Source organism: Myripristis murdjan, chromosome 18 (genome assembly GCF_902150065.1).
Source record: "Myripristis murdjan chromosome 18, fMyrMur1.1, whole genome shotgun sequence".
NCBI lineage: Eukaryota > Metazoa > Chordata > Actinopteri > Holocentriformes > Holocentridae > Myripristis > Myripristis murdjan.
The window spans coordinates 28,014,493-28,035,719 of record NC_043997.1 but is presented as its reverse complement, the minus strand read 5'-3'; the positions used below and the strand labels follow the sequence as shown (position 1 = coordinate 28,035,719).

Sequence of the window (21,227 nt, the reverse complement as noted above, 5' to 3'; positions counted from 1 at the left end):
GCAGCTAGGGGTGGGGAAAAAAATCAATACAGCATAGTATTACGATATTTTGTGTGGCAGTATTGTGTCGAAACACAGACACCAAGTATCGAAATTGTATCACCAAGAATCATTTGTGACATTTAATGGCAGAGTTGGTCAGTCTGCCCCATTTTGCTGCAGTAAAAATGATGTTTAAAATCGCAATACTATTGTATCATGACTTATATATTGTGATAATAGCGTGTGATGTCTAGGGATGCCATTGTGCATAGCTCATTCACTTTAGTCTGCAACAATTTCCAGAATCATTTACTGGATGCTGTACATAATGATATTTTTTGACACTGTTTCTCCACATCAGAGCATCTGATGTCAAACCCAGCTCGAGATTAATTATTGTCCCAGCTTGAAAAGATGCCTTCAATTAAAAAGATGTGGATGTGAGAGAAAGGTTTGTAAGGCAGCATGTTTGTGAGGGGATGTTTCCTGAAGGAGATTTCCATTTGTTCCTGTGGGTGTCAAGTGATTGACAGCAAGCATAGTGTCAGGTAAGGTCACGATGAAATAATGATGAAACAAAAACCATAACAAACCAAGTGAAGGCCTCATGTTTATTGACTACTTGTCTCCTACTGTGTGGAAGCTGTTATTCACTTTGAAGCAGAAAGAAAGTTCCTTCTGGTTCAGTCCACTTCCATTAAATTAAGTTCAGTTTATAAAGTAACAAAAATGAATCCACTTTGAGTTTTCCCATAATCCAAAATCCAAACTCAAAACAAGGAAGGCAATACAGTGCAAACAATTAACCCAACTTGTGCTGTGATATGTATGTCTCCTTTTTCTCTCTAAAGAGAAACAGGGAGAGAGTGTGTTTTAATATGGAACAGGAGCAGGCAAAATAAAAGGTGAAATTAATATAAAATTATATTCTCCTTGGAAATGCCAACAAGAGAGACTGGAGTTGTCACTTTCTCACCAAGCAAGAAAGCAAGACTTAATAACAATTTACAACTAAGACCAAGATTACTGTGACTGTGAATAATAATATAGAATTCAATGTCTACAGATTGCCAAAAAAACTCATACCATATCCTTGACAACTATCTCCCAGGGAAAATGCTGCAGGCTGACAGGTTTTCTTACAAAAAACTCAAGGGGCCCTGTCTTATACCTGCCGCAAAGTGGCGCCAAGTGCAACACAAGTGTCTTTGTTAGTTTCCAACTGGTGCAGTTGCATTGCAGTTGCAATTTGCTGGTCTTAAAATGAGGTGTGGTCCCGTGCATGGTTGGTGCATTGCTATCTTGAAGCAGTTGAAAGTGACTGAGCACCAAAACCAGGTCTGAAGTCAGTGGTACAGTTCACTGTTATTTTAGGGCCATTATCAAGATAGTGATGCACGCCTACATACATGGGAGCACAACACACATACATTCTGCTTGTTACACACACAGGCTGTTGCCATAGATGATCTGCTGGTGCACTTCCATTTCGTGCATGAGCAGATCCATTTCCTGTGCAGAGAAGTCTTCCTTCTTACCTGCCAAGTACTCCATTATAATAGCAATCCAGGTACTTGCGCACCTGAGTTTTAAAGGGAATGGGAGATGGCATTCTGATTCGTTTATTGCATGTTGCACTCAAAACACATCCATGACTAATTAAGAGACAAAGTACAACCTTTTTGAACTAAACACTTGACAAATGCTATTTTAACGCTGGAAAAATGACCCTTTTTCTGCCGTTAAAATAGCAAAAGTGGGCTTGGACATGCCCTAAATGCACCATTCTCTTTAGACTGTGCACTTACATTGTTAAAATAGAGCCCTTGGTTATTTTGCATAGCTTCTACCAAGCAGGTTTGCTTCAGAGCATGAGCTGAGCCATAGTAACTGACCTAAGTTCATCTAATCTCCCTTCTTGGAACCAAAATTCCCAGGTTTCCCTTGACTCAGTTCCCATAACTATTGGTTGCTAGGACTGGTGGGCATGTGGAGTTGAAGAAAAGGGCAGGCTGAAGGACAACGTGGTGGCTGGCAACATATTTTATGTAACATAAGCAATCACCACACTGTCAGCGCTGATTGTGTGCAGATACCAGTAGGATTTAAAAAAACAAACAAAACGAAAACACTGTTACTATTCTTCAAAACCACTGAATGTCAGCAAAATATTGGCAACTTAAAACCAAAAATATGGATGTTTGTATCATTCTTCAGAAACCCAGATCTCCAAAAACCATCCTGATGCTGCCCATCAAATGTGACTGCCATGAATTCTTGTAAAAATGAGATATTATGTCCCACAAATTCATAAGACTAAGTAATCCTCCATTTTCCTGCAGTATAAACACAGCCTGTCTGGCTTTATTCCTGCAGCTGAACAATAGCCTTGACTATCCCATTACAGATTTCACAGAAGCTCCTCTTAATGGCATTAAGACTTGACTGTGTTTTGGATATGTGATTGCTTGCCTGACGGCTCACTAAACTTGTACTCACAACGGGACTTCAAAAACTGAATCTTCCACAGCTAAACTTGGCCCGCTCTAATCGGGATGGTATGTTATAAAGGGATTAGCGACAGACATTTTTATTTTTAGACACAGTGTTCAGACAGCTAGGCCAATATGAGCGCTACGTCAAAGCTAATGTGTCTTCGCTACAGCAATGGTTGCATCGGCACGCAACATAAAACGCTGACTCAGATCATCTTTGGCATCAATTAATTCATAAACTACAGAGATAAAGAGCCGTGATGGGTCACTGTAAAAGGGGCAGGACTTATGACAAGGAGTAGAAAACACGAAAAGCAGGAAAGGATATTTTTTATTCTCTCTTCCGTTCCCTTTAGTTTCACCTCTTTCCTCGTCTGATCCTCCCTCTGCTTTTACTCTTTTCTATCTTCTCTGACTGCATTGAAATATTAACCAAACCCCATTAAAAGAAAAGTGAAAAGAACACACACAGCTCCTAAGTTCAAAAACATGAACATCACTGCAAAAGCTGCATGACTGACAGATCTGAGTGCAGTTAGCCAGCAGATAGCAGTGTGAGTCTGTGGCTGTTGCTCGCTATTGATCTGAATGGTGGATCCAGGTCAAGCCAATCCATTTAGGTGGCCATGTGGGAGCTGAGTGGCAGTCGTGATCACTGTGGGGTCTAACAAGCAGGACAAACATAAGAACCCAGCTGGGGAACACATGGATCAATAGTCCTGATCAATGCCAGGTCAAAGATGATCACAGCTAATGCTATGCCATGATCTGAATGGACTGCGGCAATGCTACAGTGTTATGTTATGCCGAGATATATGATCGAGCCTTGCAAAAGAGACAAAAGAGTGAAAGGCTTTGCAACTACAAATCAATGCACATGTTTATCTATTCATTACAGAGACTGACAGCATGAAGTATGTCACCATGCAGCAGTGAAGAAGAAGGGCTACAGTCCCAGTGAAGTAAGAAATTACCCTTTCATTCAATATCATATATCCTGTGTGTATTAAACAATAAATTCCAATGCCATTTTCTCATATTTTCACTGTTTATGAAACCTTGTCACTCTGCTTCTCTTGAAAACATCTCTGCTTATCTTTTCCCAAAGCAACCCTTACCAAAAAGTAGTATACTCTCTGTGAACTAATACTTAGGTAAGTATACTTTTCAGATTACTTTGAATGTACAATCAGGAATATACTTAACAAAAGTATACTTAGTTTATACTGATGAGTACACAGACAAAGTTTAAGTATAATCCAAGTATAACATACTTGATATACTTTAAGTATATTATCCAATAGTAGTTAAAACTTAGTACAAGTATATAAAAATGTTGTACCTGCTTGCAACATGGAGTGTTATTTTACTGTATTAGCTGGCTTGTTGTATAGCTATTTTACACATTGGCTGCTTTGCCATAACACATGCACTGTGAGTGAACCTGTAGTGTACTGCTTATACTTGACTACATTTACACTTAAATACTACTATATTTATGTATATACTGTTTATAGGTTCAAGGTTGCCAGTTGCCACACACAAGGTTTGGAAGAGATCAACGTCATCAAAACACTTGATGACGTTGATCATTTGTATGTTGCCGAATGTATATGAACGTGACTACAATATGATGATTCATGTGCAGTGTGTATTTTCTTTTCTTTCTTTCTTTTTTTTTTTTTTTTTTTAATTGTAAAGCACTTTGGCACAGTGTTGTTGTTTTTAAATGTGTTTTATAAAGAAAGATGGATGGTACTTTAAGTATGAGTTGAATTCTGATTTGAGCATTGTGTACTTGTGTGTGGCAACTGGCAACCTTGAACCTATAAACAGTATATACGTAAATATAGTAGTATTTAAGTGTAAATGTAGTCAAGTATAAGCAGTACACTACAGGTTCACTCACAGTGTATGTGTTATGGCAACTACCTCAAAGCAGCCAATGTGTAAAATAGCTATACAACAAGCCAGCTAATACAGTAAAATAACACTCCATGTTGCAAGCAGGTACAACATTTTTATATACTTGTACTAAGTTTTAACTACTATTGGATAATACTTAAACTATAAGTATAACAAGTATGTTATACTTGGAGTATACTTAAACTTTATATTCCTGATAGTACATTCAAAGTAATCTGAAAAGTATATTTACCTAAGTATTAGTTCACAGAAAGTATACTTAGTTCATAAAAAGTATACTTATAAGTATACTTGAGTATACTACTTTTTGGAAAGGAAGTTTTGAATGCCATGCCTATTTGTCACATTTGCTCTCACAGGGTTGGCACCCAAACCCTGTAACACTTTCATTCAGTACCTCGCATTTTTCAGTTCTTCGTTCATTAAAGTGCATTTTTTTCCAAGAGGTGTTTATTCACATGAGATACCTCTCCACTCAGCTATTTGATTCAAAGCAGACTGTGCCAACTCAGTAGCCTAGTGGTAGAGCATCCGAGACTGGGAGGTCGGGGGTTCAATCCCCGGCCGGGTCAACAAATTCAAATATGGTTGTAGTATGCATCAAGTATAAGTAAAGTATATTTCAAGTACATTGAAGGTAAAAGAGTAGTGCACTTTTAAGTTTATAAAAGTGCAAAGTAAGTAAAGCAATAATGTACTTGAAGTACACTAATGAGTATACAAATGGTTTACTTTAACTAAAGAATAGTACAACTCAAGTAAAGGAAATGGTATAATTTAAGTATACTTATATATAAGTAAAGTAACCTTGAAGTTTACCCGAGTATACTCAAAAATGGGCCAAATCAGGGTACTTTTAGTATAAGTATACTTTGTAAGTATACTAACTAGTACACATGTAAGTACACTACTAGTACATAAATACAAGTATACTTGGTAAGGAAAGTATACTTGATAAAGTATACTCAAACTCCACTTAAGTATACTTGGAAAGGTAAACTAAAAGTTTACTTCTTTTTGGTAAGGGAAGCAGTTGTATTTTTAATACTCTGGTATCATTCACACCTGAATTTCATTACCGTAATAAAGTTAGTATAAAGTTACACGTGGTGCGCACACACAAATGCACATATCTATCTATCTATCTATCTATCTATATCTAGATATAGATAGACTATCTATATCTAGATATAGATAGATAGATAGATAGATAGTAGTATTTGTACTTGAATTGCTTGATTTGTACCAAAGGAACCACTTGTTAAGGTAAAAAAGGTAAAGGTAAGGTAAGTTAAGGTTAAAAAAAAAAAAAGTACCCAGCCGTACCCATCTACTTTGTGTGATCTCTCTCCTCTCTCTTTCATGTACACACACACACACACACACACACACACACACACACACACACAGAGAGAGAGAGAGAGAGAGTACTGATAAGGTGAGAGATGGAGAGTACAGCATCTGCCATAACTTATCTCATCCAGAGAACATCTAGTTCCAGGCTGGGCTGGACCCAGCTGTGATAATCTTGTGTCCTCGCATACATCATCCCCCTCTCTTTCTGTCACTTACATCTTGGTTTGGCCAGGAGCCCCCATATAATCTAAGGGTCGAATTAACCACAGCATTTGTGCATTAGTATGTAGTCACATGTTGAGCAAATCCCAAAGCTGTTTTTTCCCAAGACTCCAGCTCAGCTAAACTCATTTCTGTTTCATAATTAGTTGCATCCTGAAACTGTAACTGAGCTCCAAACCCCAGAACTTGTTTTACTAATCCTTCTAGTAAAACGTGTAGACACGGGAGAGTAATATTGTATCCATGTGACTCGGTGGGTGGACCAAAACTCTGTAATGGAATCCAGAGTCGTTAACCCTCCAGGTGGTATTAGTGCTAGCTTCTGTGGCCTACACTTGCCTCCAACTGTCCCAAATTCACTTTTCCATCACTCGCTGCAGCCTCTTTATCATACTAAGAGCAGGTCCCAGATCAGTGTCTGGGGAGAGGATAAAGGAAAGGCTGATTCTCTACGGTGGAGATGACATACGGCTGCAGGGACAGAATGAGGAAGTAGAAGGAGGGAAACAAAAAACGATGGGATGGCTTGGTCTAATGTAACTGTGCCACAGTTTAGCTGGCATAGCTTTCAGCCCTGGAACACATGCTTTTCTGTGTCAAACTGGGTAGAGGGGTCACTTTGCATGCAGTTATACTGTGCAGGGGAGAGGAGAGGAGAGGAGGGGTACTGAACAATTTCCTCTGATGCCCCACAGCTGAACCCGGCTTGCCTTCGATAGCAGCGTCGATATGGAACCATATACACAAGAGGCCTGATTAGCATTCTGCTTCCAAGTGTTGTCACAGTGCCAGTATCTCAGAGAGAGGATGCAGAGAGAGGATGGGCAAACACTGGGCTAAACCCTCAGGGGATGAGAGCAAAGTGCTTCACGAAAGCATGTGTGAAAACCCACTGAATTATTGAAGATTAATCACATAAAAAGGAGTCAGGCTGGACACATCACAGCTGTCATATCTCAAGTGTCAGCAGCTCTGAAACGGGTGCTGGAGATAGTAGGCACTTGCTCTCAGTCAGAAAACGGCAGGGATTTTGTTAGCTTGGTTTGAAGGCATGATAGCAACAGTTCTCCCTCAGTTAATAGTCTATCTATCAATGATCACAATATATTCCTGACTAAGGGTTGCTATGAATCTGACCCAGATTAGGATGCAGTTCCAACAGAATCCATACCATTGCCCTGGGTTAATGATATCAAGTGACTCACAGAGGTTTTGTTATGAACATGAAGTTGACTTGAAGTTAGTTCCTGTGAGTAGTTTTTCCCCTGGTGTACCAACCATGAAATTTGGCAAATAGAGGTTGAATACATAAGGATTTTTTTTTTCCTCAGCTCATTTTCTCCATCTACATTTTGAGGTCATTTTCCATCAGGAGAGTGGCTCCTATCTCGGTTATTCAACTGCTTCTATCATCATTTTGTCCATAATTACTTTCAAGGTCCTCTGCCTCATGATAACACTGGACAAAGACAGCAAATTTGTTTTAAAGAAAATTATCCAATTACCTTAAAGTTTTTTTTTTTTTCCTTTGGAGAGCAGGAGGGAACACAATTGACGCAGTCGGAAAGGGATCTTAGAAGAGACAACCAGACTGCTATTTCACTGTCAATCAAAGGAAACAATGGACTAGTCTATCTGAAATTACAAAATTGGTCACATCACAGGGATATCATTTGAACATTATGGGACCCGATCTGAATATTCTGTTTGAAACTCTTTGAAGTGACAGTCACTGAAGTGCTTCTAGCATATTTGTGAAATCATTCACTCTGGTATTCTGTAACGTTCTGCTCATGTTCATGTTTACAGTGTATTCCATTCTAATGGAGTTTTCTCTCATTGGTCTCTTTTTGGATGTCCTCTCTTCTAACTCTGTGAGTAATTAAAAAAACTATTTCCAAATCTGTAGTCCATTTGTTTTGGTTCCAGTTGGAGAATGTGATGTTGTTTTGTTGCATTTACGCATAGATTCTGTTGCATTTCACACAGTGAACTGTAATTTATCAGCCAAAGGCACATAGAAGCAGTCATTTCTTTCACTGATGAGAAACATGGTGTGGAAAAATACTTTCTTCCAGGGTAAAACTCAATTTTAATCCATAATTCACAGTATTTTTACCCATAAAGCACAGTGCTTCATGTAGTTGGATCACAAAACACATGCCAAAAAGAGGACTGAGATGAAGAAAAAAAAAAAACACTCTTCAACACAGTGCTTTCACATGGTCAAACAAACTCAAACTTGAGGGTTTGAAATAATGTCTCTAAACCAACTAGGTGTGAACACCTTCCAGCACCCATACGTCTTGAACGTAACAGACAGAGGTTGTTTAACTGTAATGGATGACTTTCTTGATTGGGTAATTTGTGTCATCTTGTTGTGAGCATACTGAAGAGCGAGCCATACGTTACATATACAGGAAGATCTGAGATCTATAAGGAGAAGTCAGCCAGATACTCTGCTCTTTGATAGTCTTGACTTTGAGGATATAGAATCCAGCAACACTGGGGTAATAAAGACCAAACAATTTATTGAAAAAATCAACACATTTCTGCAAAGCCTTTGTCAGGGTTATAAAAACAAACATAAATAGCATCAGCCTTATATAAAGGGTAATGGCCATGCAGGAAGATCCCTATGTCATTATCTATCCAGTGGTGTTGATACACATGCAAGGGATGCTGACCATTCAGAGTTCAAAGAGGTCTTGTCTTGTCTTGTCTTAGACCAGCAATCTATGTTGCACATATGGGGCCTGATTTAGCAAGAAATAGCGATGCTTTTCATGTGGTAACAAGACCAAAAGTGTCCGTCCAAAGGTGCTGCATCACAGGTTTGCGCTGCTGAAATCAAAGAAAAACTGAGAATTGCATGTACGGCTGATGCATTATGTATTTTATGACATTCTGATGTAGCACCACAAAAATTTGGGAGGAGGGAATGGAGATTGATTCCATTAAATCTGATTTGTCGTGATGGGTGGCTGGTGTGGTAGAGGAAATTGCACCTGTTATTTACCACCATTGAAAAGGGTGTCTGAAACCCTCTGTGGCACCTTTGAGCACTTCAGTCTGCTGTCCAGTTCAACCTAACACATAATCATGCAAGCTCACAGTAATTGTCAGGTTCGCAGGGATCTTGGTTACATTCAGATCAGATCTCTGGTGTGTGTGGACATAAATTTGGCGTAATGAAAGCAACATGGACACGGTGGGGGCGTAACAGGTGAGTGTTTTGCCTGTTATCTTGAGGCTGGAGGCATCCAAAATTGGAAATGCATTTCCCAGTATGAAAGTTATCCACAGCGTGTGACAGTTACCCTCTCCGCTGGGACCATGTGAGTGGAGGAACGGCCTGTGATTTGTGGATAAAGCAAATGCCTGCCCTGTACAATCTTCAACAGCCACCTGTTGTGAGCTGTACTGCTAAAAATAGAGACAGAGCACTATGAAGTCACACTCACCCCAGGGAGGGACAACAATTCATCCCTCTCCATAGACTTTGTATTGCATGAAGGTGCCTCCTTGGCCTCTGACAGTCATCACGTCAAAAGTAACCATTAGTTTGCTTCACACTTGCACATGTGCGTCACACATGCCCACTATTTACACTTCGGCAGGGATGTCCCAGCTTTCACAACGCAATACAAAAATCAATGGAACATTACTGGGACAGAATTTCACTACAAAATAAGCTTGATTTTTGCTATTCATGGCTGCAGTTTGAATTGAACATTCACATATATTCCACCAGAACTGCTCAGTGTCTTCTGCTGAATCTAGCCAAACCACATGTGAAGCAAACTGACGGGTACTTCTGACATGACAGCCATAGGAAGTCAACATGGCACCTCACACAATACAAAGTCAGTGTAGAGGGATGAATTGTCATCCCCCTGGTTTTCATAATTTTCAGAGTATGACGTGTTTATTGATTAAAATAAACCTCTTCCAGATATTCCAGATCCCCATTAGCTGAGTGCACACACATCAGCTATTCCTCTTGGGACCCACAAAAAACATAAAACATTACCTTAAGTTCAAACAAAAAGGTGACATGATATTAACAGTGGTGCACTCATTTTAAGTAAAGTGCAGCTGTGCTCACTTACATTATTTGTCTTGCTAAATCAACCCCCCTAGATTGAGAAATTATGGTGACACAAATTGTGTGTGCCAGGCTTTCAATTGCAGCAATTTGCTTGACAAATCAGAACCATAGGGATATGTCTAATAGCAGGAAGTGGTTCTTTTCCATTTTTGTGCCGAGTGTCAAAGTGGTTAAGACCCATGTCTCTGGGACAGTGAGGGTACAAAAAAAGAAAGAAAAAGGAAAACAGTCCTCTACAGTCTTTTTTACTTATCATTCTCGATTCTAAAAATCCCCTTAGTCATCATTATCTTATAACTTAGCCTTTTTCACAAAACTCCAGAAGCTGATAAGGAGTTGAAGTATTTGTATAATGGTACTAAGAGAAGGAGGCTAGTTCAGGCAGCCCTCGGTCTTGCCCGGTAGGAGCCTTACACCAGTTTCATGAGCCTTTATCTCTACGGCTAACCCCTTCCTTTTATGTGAAGTGTGTATCAGGAAATGTTTCTACAGGTTCTATCGTCTTTTCTCCTTACAGCAGTGATAAGTTTTGGCCATCCTGTCAGTTTTGTGGGGCAAGTTATTCAGTGAAAAAAAGTGAAATCCTACTTTAGAATGGTATAGAAGGACATACCTTGTTGGCTGAATCAAAAACTTCCCTTATTTGATGCCTCCTCCATGCTCAGTATCCTGCTCAGCCCAGCTTCTCTGACTGCTTAAATTAAAGCAATTAAAGTGTTGCACCCTCTGTCAATCTATGCATGGAAAACAAGGAAGACATCATACGACTGCTGTAAGGATGGGTCACCAAAAATAATCCTTGGATATTATGATAGTTTTACTGGCTGGCTACTCCAAATGCTAACTGTTAGCCTTCTGTCATTGAAGTGGACTTCCCTGTGGCTACCATTCTGACATTCTGAAAAAGAATCAACCACTCTAGTTATTAAATGAATAAAGTTAGGTTTAAGAGGGTTTAACTGACCTTTGTAGTGAGTAGGTGCTATGGTTATACACCAGCCAGCAGAGAGCTTTTGGTATCGTTTTAAAAAATCATCCACGCTCTCTCTGCAGTTGTTGTGTGCTCATCCTCTGCTGCTGCTTTCCACTGCAGAGCCACACAAAAGCCCAGCGTAGGCAAACTTCAAGAAAGTAAAGGCCAATCTTGTTCAATTGAAGGAAACATGACTTCACCACAACAATGCTTCATCATCTTAAAAAACATAGAGCAATGAAAGTGGCCCATGCTGAACTACATGACAACAATTCTGCACTGCAGAATTGTGACAGAAGCCAAGTTCACAGAATCTGCACTCCCATCAGCATCTTAGGGCCTACTCACACTAGGGCCATTTGCTCCATATAGTACTAAAGCAAAAATGCCCCCCTCCCCAGCCCCCGGCTGGCCTGCACTCACATTACCTAAAGCCCAACCGCGGTATGCACGTCATCACATTGAAATACGACAACAGGCATGGTCTGACGTCATCATAAATCAGTATAGTCCAAATACATTCATCATGTCTTCCTTTTAACTAAAAGACGTTTTTGTTTCTTTTAATCAGACATAGGTTAAGGGATGTGTTTTTTTTACCTGTACAGTTTCAGAGGTAACTTCCTCCTTCTTCAGAAAGCGGCCAGGTCTGCCGGATCTGACAGGTGCGCCGCGCACACAGACTGCCATATATACCTTTCATTATAAATCGACTTTTGTTTATATGCAGTTGCAGCAGCACAACAGACAACGACACATTGTTGATTATTGATTGTGCAACACAGCAATTCGCCAGTAATCAAGCTGCACACATAAAACAGTTTTGCGGAGGCAGGGGGAAACGTGCACGGTTGGAGGAGATGTGCTCCAGTACGGTATAGGCGTTCATGCACGAGCGCATACACAGTCACGCAGGAAGCGCACGAAACGTGGATATGATGTAAATCTTTTGCATGCAGCTCAATTAACTGCGAATCGCCGCCTCACGCAATCAATAAATCTGGTCATGTGGGAGGGCTGACTATTTACAAAATGAAGCCAAAACATCCACAAAGTCATTAAAGTGTGAGCCATGTTGTCTGTGTCGTTGTCCGTTGTGCTGCTGCAACCGCGTAAAAAGTTGACTTATGATGATGTCGAGCCATACGTGTGTCGTCTTTCAACATGATGACGTGCGTACGGGGTAAAGTGAGTGCAGGCCAGCAGGGGACCGGGGAGGGGGGGCATTTGTGCTTCAGAACGGTACGGAACAACTGGGCCTAGTGTGAGTGCACCCTTAGAGCAGTGGATTTCAAAGTGGGGTCTGTGACACATGGGGTCTGTGGTATAACTGATTAAACTAATAAATAATTAATTGTATTGTGCTGCATCATTAAAAAGGACGTGTATCTGCATGTGGGGAACCTCTTGTATCATGCTGTAGAATAACACAAGCCAATAACCGCCACTTCATTTCAAGCCAGTAAAGATTCTGACATGCAGTGACATTTACTGCTGTAAATCAGTCATACTTAGGTTAGGACTGCTCTAGGAGGGTACCTTTAAAATTTTCCAGTACCGGTAACGATAATGGTACTTGGAATTTAATATCTCAGTTTTGCAGTTTTCAATTTTGCATATTTACTTTTATTCACACATTTCCATGGATGAGGACTATGTCCATTGCAAATACAGGCATAGTCCCACAGTACTGACTTAATTCTGTTGCTTCTAGTACTGCAGTTCAGTACCCAGCCCTAGGTAGGATACTGGTGCCATATTACTGTTTAGCTTGAAGCACAGCCTGCTTCACACCAGCTATGAAACACATAGAGGATAATAAATTCTCTGATGAAAAAATGAGGAATACACCCACCATAAGAGGCAATTGGGAAACCTGTGCATGTTTGCTCAGCGGATGGCTAAAAGCAAAAAGCCAGAGCCAATACGTTGGAGAAGTGCTCATACTTCCAACTCACAGGAGTATCCTGAACTCACTTCTGCTACCATGACAATACTGCTCCCCTTTCCTACCAAGAATTGATAAACTCTGGTGAGAGACAGGCAATTCACCTTTTTCATTCATTTTCCAAGCCGCTTATCCTAATTGGGGTCATGGGTTGCTGGAGCCTACACCAGTGCTCATTAGGAGAAAGGTTGGGAAACACCCTGGACAGATCGCCAGTCCACAGTAGGGCAGACACATTCACACACACGTTCACGCACTGGGGCTATTTAGTATCTTCAATTCACATCATGTCTTTGGACTGTGGGTGGAAACCAGAGCTCTTGGCAGAAACACATGCAGACATGAGGGAGAAGATGCAAAAACACACAGAAAGGACCCTGGACAACACATGTCATTCATTTACAAGGGAAGCTACCGTGATGGTAAATAGCATGTTCTGCAACAGTGTTCTGCAATACTCATGGTAACTTATTGTATGATTTCTTTTTCTAGTGTTATTGTCAAGACGGGGTCCTTGGAAAAAAAATTCTCCCTTCCAAGAGGTTTGAGAACCACTGCTCTAGAGAGCAGAAAGACACTGGAGTGAAGCTCTCTAGCTATAATCAGGTTTAACCTTTGTGTATTACCATCAAGAAGCACTTGCCTGGCATACAGCTCTATACAGACAACTGCTACAAAAACTAGCTAAGGTACAAGCCTGAAACTTTATTTGTGGGTCTGTTTGTGCTGAAGAGGGGCGAGGGTCCTCTGCTGCGAAGGGTCTTCAGCAGATCTTTAATGAAGCTCTCAATGAACGACAGTTGACATTGTGTCTGTGTGAGGACTCACCTCTTGAAGCTAATTGCTTCAAGTCCTATTGATTAGCTGAGGCCCCTCACACCTTTTCAGTGTGATCCTTTCACACCATGTGTAATCCCTTCAAAGGCCTCACAGACCTACTCGCTGCTGTTTTCTGATGTGATTAGCAGTATTGATCAAAGTGTGTATGGAGGGTGGTGGTGAGCTGGGATGTGGGTATACCTTCACAAACGTGATCCCTCATAATTTAGACAATGACAAGAGGGAAGTAAACACAGGGACGCATACTAATGTTTAGTTACAGGGATCAAAGTCGTGTGTTTGATGACAGACCAACATGCACCAGCGCACACACACACACGCTCACAGAATCCCACATGCACTGCTCTCCCTGTACAGAACATGCAGCCACACACACACACACACACACACACACACACTCACGGGGCTCACAAGACATATCATGCAGAGCACCAAGGGCTCAATATAGGGCTCATAAAATGTGTTCCGCAAGCACTTAACCATTTGAAAACTGGGCAAATTCAACAAACTTCTTTAAAAGCATTGGAAAAAGACTAATTAGATAGAAATGACCCGAAAATAGCAAGAAATTAATAGGAAATTACTAGAAAATTAGCAAAAAGTAGTAAAAAAAAAAAAAAAAAAGAAAAGAAAATTTGCAAAAAAAAAAAAGTAAATTATTTTTAGAATTATATTTTGAAAACATACAAAAAAATTACAAAAAAAATCCCCAAGAAAAAATTGTCTGATGAGCTTGTGTGCACCTGTTGGACCTACGCTGGTGGAACAAGGGTCCCCCAGATGTTTTTTTTCCGTGTGACCCACAACTATGGCAACATACGTAAATGCACACACAGACTCATCCACCTGCGCCCTCACACACACAACCTTCCACAACGACCTAAGCAAGTAGTGCTGAACTTCCAGTGGCAGGCCTGGAGGTGTGTTTTATGCAGCGTCTTGATCTGCGGCTCCTATTACCCGACATCCTGCTGTCACAACACACACTCTCACGGCAGCACTGCTAACACACACCAGCCTCCTCCTGTCTACCCCACTTGCTCTCTCTCCTGCTCTCCCTCTCTCTTTCTGTCCCTGAGGGAAATGAAGATGACTCCATTCCCATGCAGTTAATTGCAGCTGCTGGTCTGGCCCGCCATGATTTTGTGTGTATTAGTGTGTGTACATGCATTAGTGTGACAGTTTGTGTAGGTGTATGTGTGTGTGTGTGTGTGTGTGTGTGTAGTTGTGACTCCAGAGAATGAATTGGCAATCCCCATACAGACATGTGGAGTGAGGAATGGAAGAGAAAGTGAGAGGAGCGACTACATCTAATCTCCCTCTATCTCTTCATCGATTGGAGGGACCATGGACCCTGGCAATAACGCTGCCCGTCGGACAAACCGCCACAGTTGGCAGTCCAATCATATCTCAGCTTAAGTCACCTACCCCCCTCCACTTTCACTTCAACTCACACACTGCTCTCTACTTTGAAAATGACTTTATTTCTGAGGCGATAGCTGGATTAACAACACTAATGATGCCAGTGTAAAAGCTATGGTTGCATATAGAATTTCCTATTGCTCTGACTGAATGCTGAACTGTTAACATGTTCAGGGAGAAAAGTGTTATGACAATGTATGCAATAACATGCATCAACACAATAAGAATGAATGATGAGCAAATTAGCAAAAAGATTACCTTAAAATTTGCAAGTAATAGTAATAAGTTACAAGAATATTAACACAAAAAAATACAAAAAATATAAGAACATTTGGGAAAAAACAACTAGAAAAAAATCCACCAAAAATGCAAAATAAAAAGAAACGAGCCATTTTGCCCCGCCTTTATGAGACCCATAAAATAATAGTACTTGGAATTTAATATCCATACCCATAATACCATTAATACCCATAAAAAAATTTCGCCAGAACTGATGCGCACACCAATTTTGGTGACTTTTCATCCACGCGAATTCGAGTTATTCACGATCATAGAGGCGTAAGAATAAGAATAATAATGATAATAATAATAATAACAATAATAATAATAATAATAATAATAATAATAATAATAACAATAATAATAATCCTTATGGAAACAATAGGGCTTCGCGCCGGTCAGCACTCGGGCCCTAATAAGGTGAATTCTGTTGAGAGGATCAAATAAAACCTCGCTAAATAGAAGCCTCACCATGGGCTCCCATGGGATTCAAAGGGTTAAGCATTATTACTCATCTATACCAGCCAACAATTTGCCCTTAGTTTGAGTGGATTATATGCTAAAATCACACGTCTTCAGCTTGATGTCTTCTACGTCCAACCCTGCCCGCCAATGAATGTCATGATAGCCTCATACAGAGACATGCTCCTACCTTCTTCTTGTTGGTGGGGCAGATGTAGAAGCTGGTCACCACAATGGTTGTCCCTGGCATCAGGTTGAGTTTGGTGTAGGTGGTGCCATAGTCAGTGGACCTGCAAACACACAGAGACAAACCAGAACAGGCCACATTTACTCAGTGAACTCTGAAAACAGGGACATTTTCCCCTTTGCGATGATCTTATAAATCACAAATAACCATCAGCAGGGGAAAGCATTATGATAATAGTTCACATTATGAGACCTCATTCTAAAAACGACTGCTGCACATACACAATGCTAACAGTTCATTATATTTTATAAGTGGGCATGGTTCTATTTTCCCAAACTGTTTCCATTTGCATGTTGAGGCAATGGCAGCGTCTCGGTTAAGACAGAAAACCTTAGAGTTGACAGAGGGAGACTGCCTCTGCAAAGGGTCCAGGAAAGAACAACCTGCTTATTCTCTCAAACTGCACCCGAAGGCATTATATTAGCTCTCTGCTCAACATATTACACACTTGTGGATGGCGGTCGGAGTCCAATGACGAATCAAAAGGCCGGACAACCTTTCATTTGCCCTGGCAAAGAGAAAACAGCCTCAGGCTCACAATGAAACACTAGCAAATACCCCAATCTGTCAGCTTTAATAGCAGGTTAATGCTACCTTTGTGTGTGTGTGTGTGTGTGTGCATGTGTGTTTGACTTTGACGCTGATAGCTAGCTGCTAGAGTGTTCCTCTAGTTCACCCAAGTCGCATGAACAAGAGGGTGATTGTTTGTGACAGGCTGTCAAAATGGGCTGAAGATAGGTGACCACTTATGTGTAATTAATGGGTTGGCACACAACCCATGAATTCTTGTCAGGAAGTATGTAGCAGGGAAACTCTGGTATAATCCAGAGAAGGAAGCAAATAGTGATTACAGCGGATCAAGTAACTCATTTAAATGCAGGAATAAATAGAGAGTTTAAACAATGCAAATGTAGCATGTGCTGTATTTGCACTTGGTTGTTTCCAGTGCACCGTGTTTGAAGACAGCTTGCTGGAGCTCATTTAGAAAGCAATTCAAAGCCAGAGGAAAGAAGACTGTGCAGTATTTAGCCCAGGGTGGAGGTTCCACAGGAGGGAGTCTGGCAGGCGAGGTGTTGATGAAAGAGACTGATCAGCGAGCACGTCGCTCTGGTTCAGGATGAGAGGATTTACTCCTGCGCACAGTGGGCCATCACACACTCAATAACACATAACACCCTCAAACCCCTCCCCTCACCTCTCCCCTCCACCTCACCATCACCCAACAATCCATTCAGCAGCAGCTCTCTCTAAGTCTCGGATACAGCTGTTGAAAATGGAGTGGCCTAGCAGGGGAGAGCTATTTCTCCACAGTGAGCTGGCGGTGTTTTCATCTTCGTCGTCGGCCCTGTGCCGTGTTTAACCCTGCAGCACTCAGAGGACACAGCCACATCGAGCGCTGTTGGCTGTGTTTGTTAGCAACTGGAGCTCGGTGCTTATCTCAAAGTCCCACTTGTGGACGGCGTGTGGTTGGATCATCGCGGTCTAATCACAAAACCACGCTGAGATGTAAAGACATCATCAGAGAACGTGTGGAAATCGGTTGGCAATGAGTTAGATGAATGATAAAAACATTTCAGACTTTTAAACTCTATACTACGGCATTAACATAAAGGTCAACCCATCGACGTCAGTTAATGACGTCGACGGGTCACAGACAATTTTCACTTGAAACAAGTGAAAATTCACTTGAAACAAGTGAAAATTCGCTTGAAACAAGTGAAAATTTGCTTGTTTCATTGGCAAAATTTGCCAGTGGAAAAAGTGAAAATTCACTTGAAATAAGTGAAAATTAGCTAGAAACAAGAAACAAATTTTGCCAATGAAACAAGCAAATTTTCACTTGAAACGAGACAATTGTCTAAAAACAAGTTACTTCTGAGGTGATCATGTCTTATTTTAAGTGTAATGAGATATTTTGACTAGTAGTAAGACATTTTGGACTTGAAATAAGACAAATAATCTTGGTAAGATTTTGAGTTTTTGCAGTGCAGTTAAGGGTCTGTCGAAAGCTCCGGTAACTCCCCACGACACCCCACCCCCCACCCCCGTGCTACCGGTGTTGACAGGTCGATGTAACGTCAATGACATTGTTTGAAACGTCGACGTGAAAAAGTCTGGCGTCGTTAATGCCCTACTCTATACATCATTTTTTTCATAGTGTCACCCTTCCTTGCTGTATTACAATCACCATCAGTGTGTACAAATGTTAACGTGGTGGGAATAACTCAGGAAAATGGCAGGACAGAAGTTCACGTTCATATATAAATATTTTGGCTTTTATTTGGATTTTTGAACTTTATTAAAGGGACATTATTCACTGGATTAGACTGAAGGGCTTGGGGAGGACTTATGGGTATCTTGCCTTTGCATCTGCAAATTGGAAGCATTATTTAACTGAAATTTGATTTTTCTACAGATGGACAAGATCAACTTTGTCAGTTGTGATCTTCAAAAAACAGAAAGTGAGCTGTTTAATTCTATCCTTTTTTTATGATTTAAGGAAGGTTTTATTTGATTTTCTACTTGAGAACCATGAAATAGTGAAAACTCTCTGTGAGACAGAGACTTGCATTTGCAGACTTCTTGGAAAAAGCAAGTCTACCCGGTAGACAGTTAATTCAACTGTTTGATGTGCATTTGTTTAAGTGTGTCTTGTAATCCTGTGTGTGATGAGCTATGGACCTCATGGCATGGCATGGCATGACACACACACACACACACACACACACACACACACACACACACACACACACACACACACACACACACACAAACACACACACACAAATGCAACTCATTCATTCATTCATCCAATTTTGAATTGCCAGCCCTTGAAGAAATGACCATGAAGGTATCACCACTTTTATTCAGAGAAAAGGTGCATAGTAACCAAACAACTGTATACAAACAATTTGGAGTAAACTAGTGGTAATCTGTCTTTAACAGAGGAGTCTCCAATGCTTTATCTCCATTACATATTCATAGTACTTCATTAGTAGCAATATAATGACCAGCCAGTCTGTGCTGGGCCCTCTGCCCAGAAACCTCTCTCAGCATCTGGACTCTGGATATTCAACCACCCTCAGCTCTCATCCTGTAGACCTCATTACCCCTCACTACCAAGACTCTGTTAGCATGGAGCCTGCTGTTAGCACGTCATTACATCTGTCTTGTGTTACAGATCAAAAAGATGGAGAGAATTGTAGGCAAACACCATGCTCAAATGATGGAAACTGCTGCACTCAACACAAATGTTAAAATGACCAAATGAGGCTAAAGTTAAAGCTGCACAAAGTAAAATAATGGCTCTAAAGTGATTCTTTACAAAAGATCAACTTTATTTAATGGATGGTTGATTGTTTGGTGAAAAAAAATTGAAAAGGACCAACTGAACCACTGAACCAACTAACTCCACCAAGAACTATTTGGAAAAAAAGGTTCTTCATGGTGTATTCAAACCAAACATGTTGTTGTGTCGCTCAGTGCAAATTTGCATATGTTTGTGTCTTTACACTGACCTTCTTTGTAATCGTGCCGCACGGAAAACTGTCTGTAGGGCTTTTTATGTAATCAATAATTGTGCTACATCACAACTATGAAGAGCTACTTTTGGTTCCAAATTGACATCTTGATATTTCCATGTACCTTTTCTCTTCTTTTTCCCCCTTCTTTGAGTAACCATTGCTGGTTTCTCAAAGAACTGTTTTTACAGCTCACTGAAGCACCTTTGACCAATTTAGAAAAAAAAAGGTTCTTTCAAGAAAAGCGGTCTGAAAGGTATTTTTGTGGAACCAGAAAAGGTTCTATAATGGAACTACTTGTAAGAACTATTTTCAGTTCCAGTGAGCACTGTTACTTTTTTGTATGCAACGTAGAGCTCTGCATGTTGGCACCAGTGAGAGGTATCTGTTAAAATATCAACTTCAAAACCCAGATACCATGATATGACATCAGTTAACAATACACAGTATGCTTATGCTTATCAACCTGGCCAATCTGTGATGCTTTGTACCAAGGGATACCATAGGAATGCAAGAAGTAACGGATCTGACATTGGTGAGTGCAACTGTCTCTGGGCAGAGAGCTGCTCACTGTGGTGTGCAAGACAGTTTGTATTTCACTCTGATGTGTGATTCATCACTTCTTGCAGGTGGAATGGTGACACCAGAATTTAATTTGGTCAACCAGGGCAAATTTACAATATCTCATTCTCCCATTATCATTCTCTCATTATCCCATTCTCTCCTAGTAAAGAGAGGCAAAAAAGAAACTGTTTAAAGACCAAGAGAAAATACACACTAGGGTCACAGAAGTGAGAATCACAAAAATGGCAAATGATAGATGCTCCAGAGCAGGGGGGAGGAGTCAGGGGGCAATGGAAAGACATTACGCAATTAATAAGGCTAATTTGGAGGGTTTGCTGTGGAGAGTCAGCAGCTCCAGTGCCTAACGTGGAGAGAGTAATGATGTTGAGTTAATAGGAGAGCTCATTTAATACTGTCTGCCATCCAGACCTTTGGATTAATAGACTGGTAGGGAGCTATTGTAGATTAATGAGGAATAATTAGTTTGGAACAGAGAAGAGAGGGGAGGAGAAGGGAAGGATGGTGCACAGGGAGAATGGAGAGGCGAAAAGGGCTGAAACACAAGAGGAGGATGAAGAGCTGTCTAAAATTACCTCTATTGTACTTGGATATACCCAAAGTACCCCTCAACCCCCACAAGTAACAGATTAAGAGAAAAGTAGAGCATGTTGAATATGACTGTACTCCTCCAATTGGTATTACCCTTCACCTCTTACAAATATAACAGAGAACAGTATTTCATTTGCAGTATTTTGGAGCTATAACAACTTGAGTGCAACCACAACAAGGCACTTGAGTGTTTACCACTCAAAAGTGTTTTGCAAGCTTTATGTTGCTGAAGAGTTATCAGCATTTGGCAAAGACCGCTTTCAACTCCAC

The 21,227-nt window shown here is 40.6% G+C and overlaps 1 protein-coding gene across 1 annotated transcript in view; it reads right to left on the bottom strand.

Moving 5' to 3' along the window:
* Nucleotides 1-21,227, bottom strand: part of sorcs2 (sortilin-related VPS10 domain containing receptor 2) — a 409,650-nt gene that overhangs the window by 226,917 nt on the left and 161,506 nt on the right. Inside the window, exon 3 of the mRNA XM_030076136.1 lies at nt 16,207-16,306. Within this exon, the coding sequence (XP_029931996.1) occupies nt 16,207-16,306 (100 nt within the window). The remainder of the gene's footprint in view (nt 1-16,206; nt 16,307-21,227) is intronic.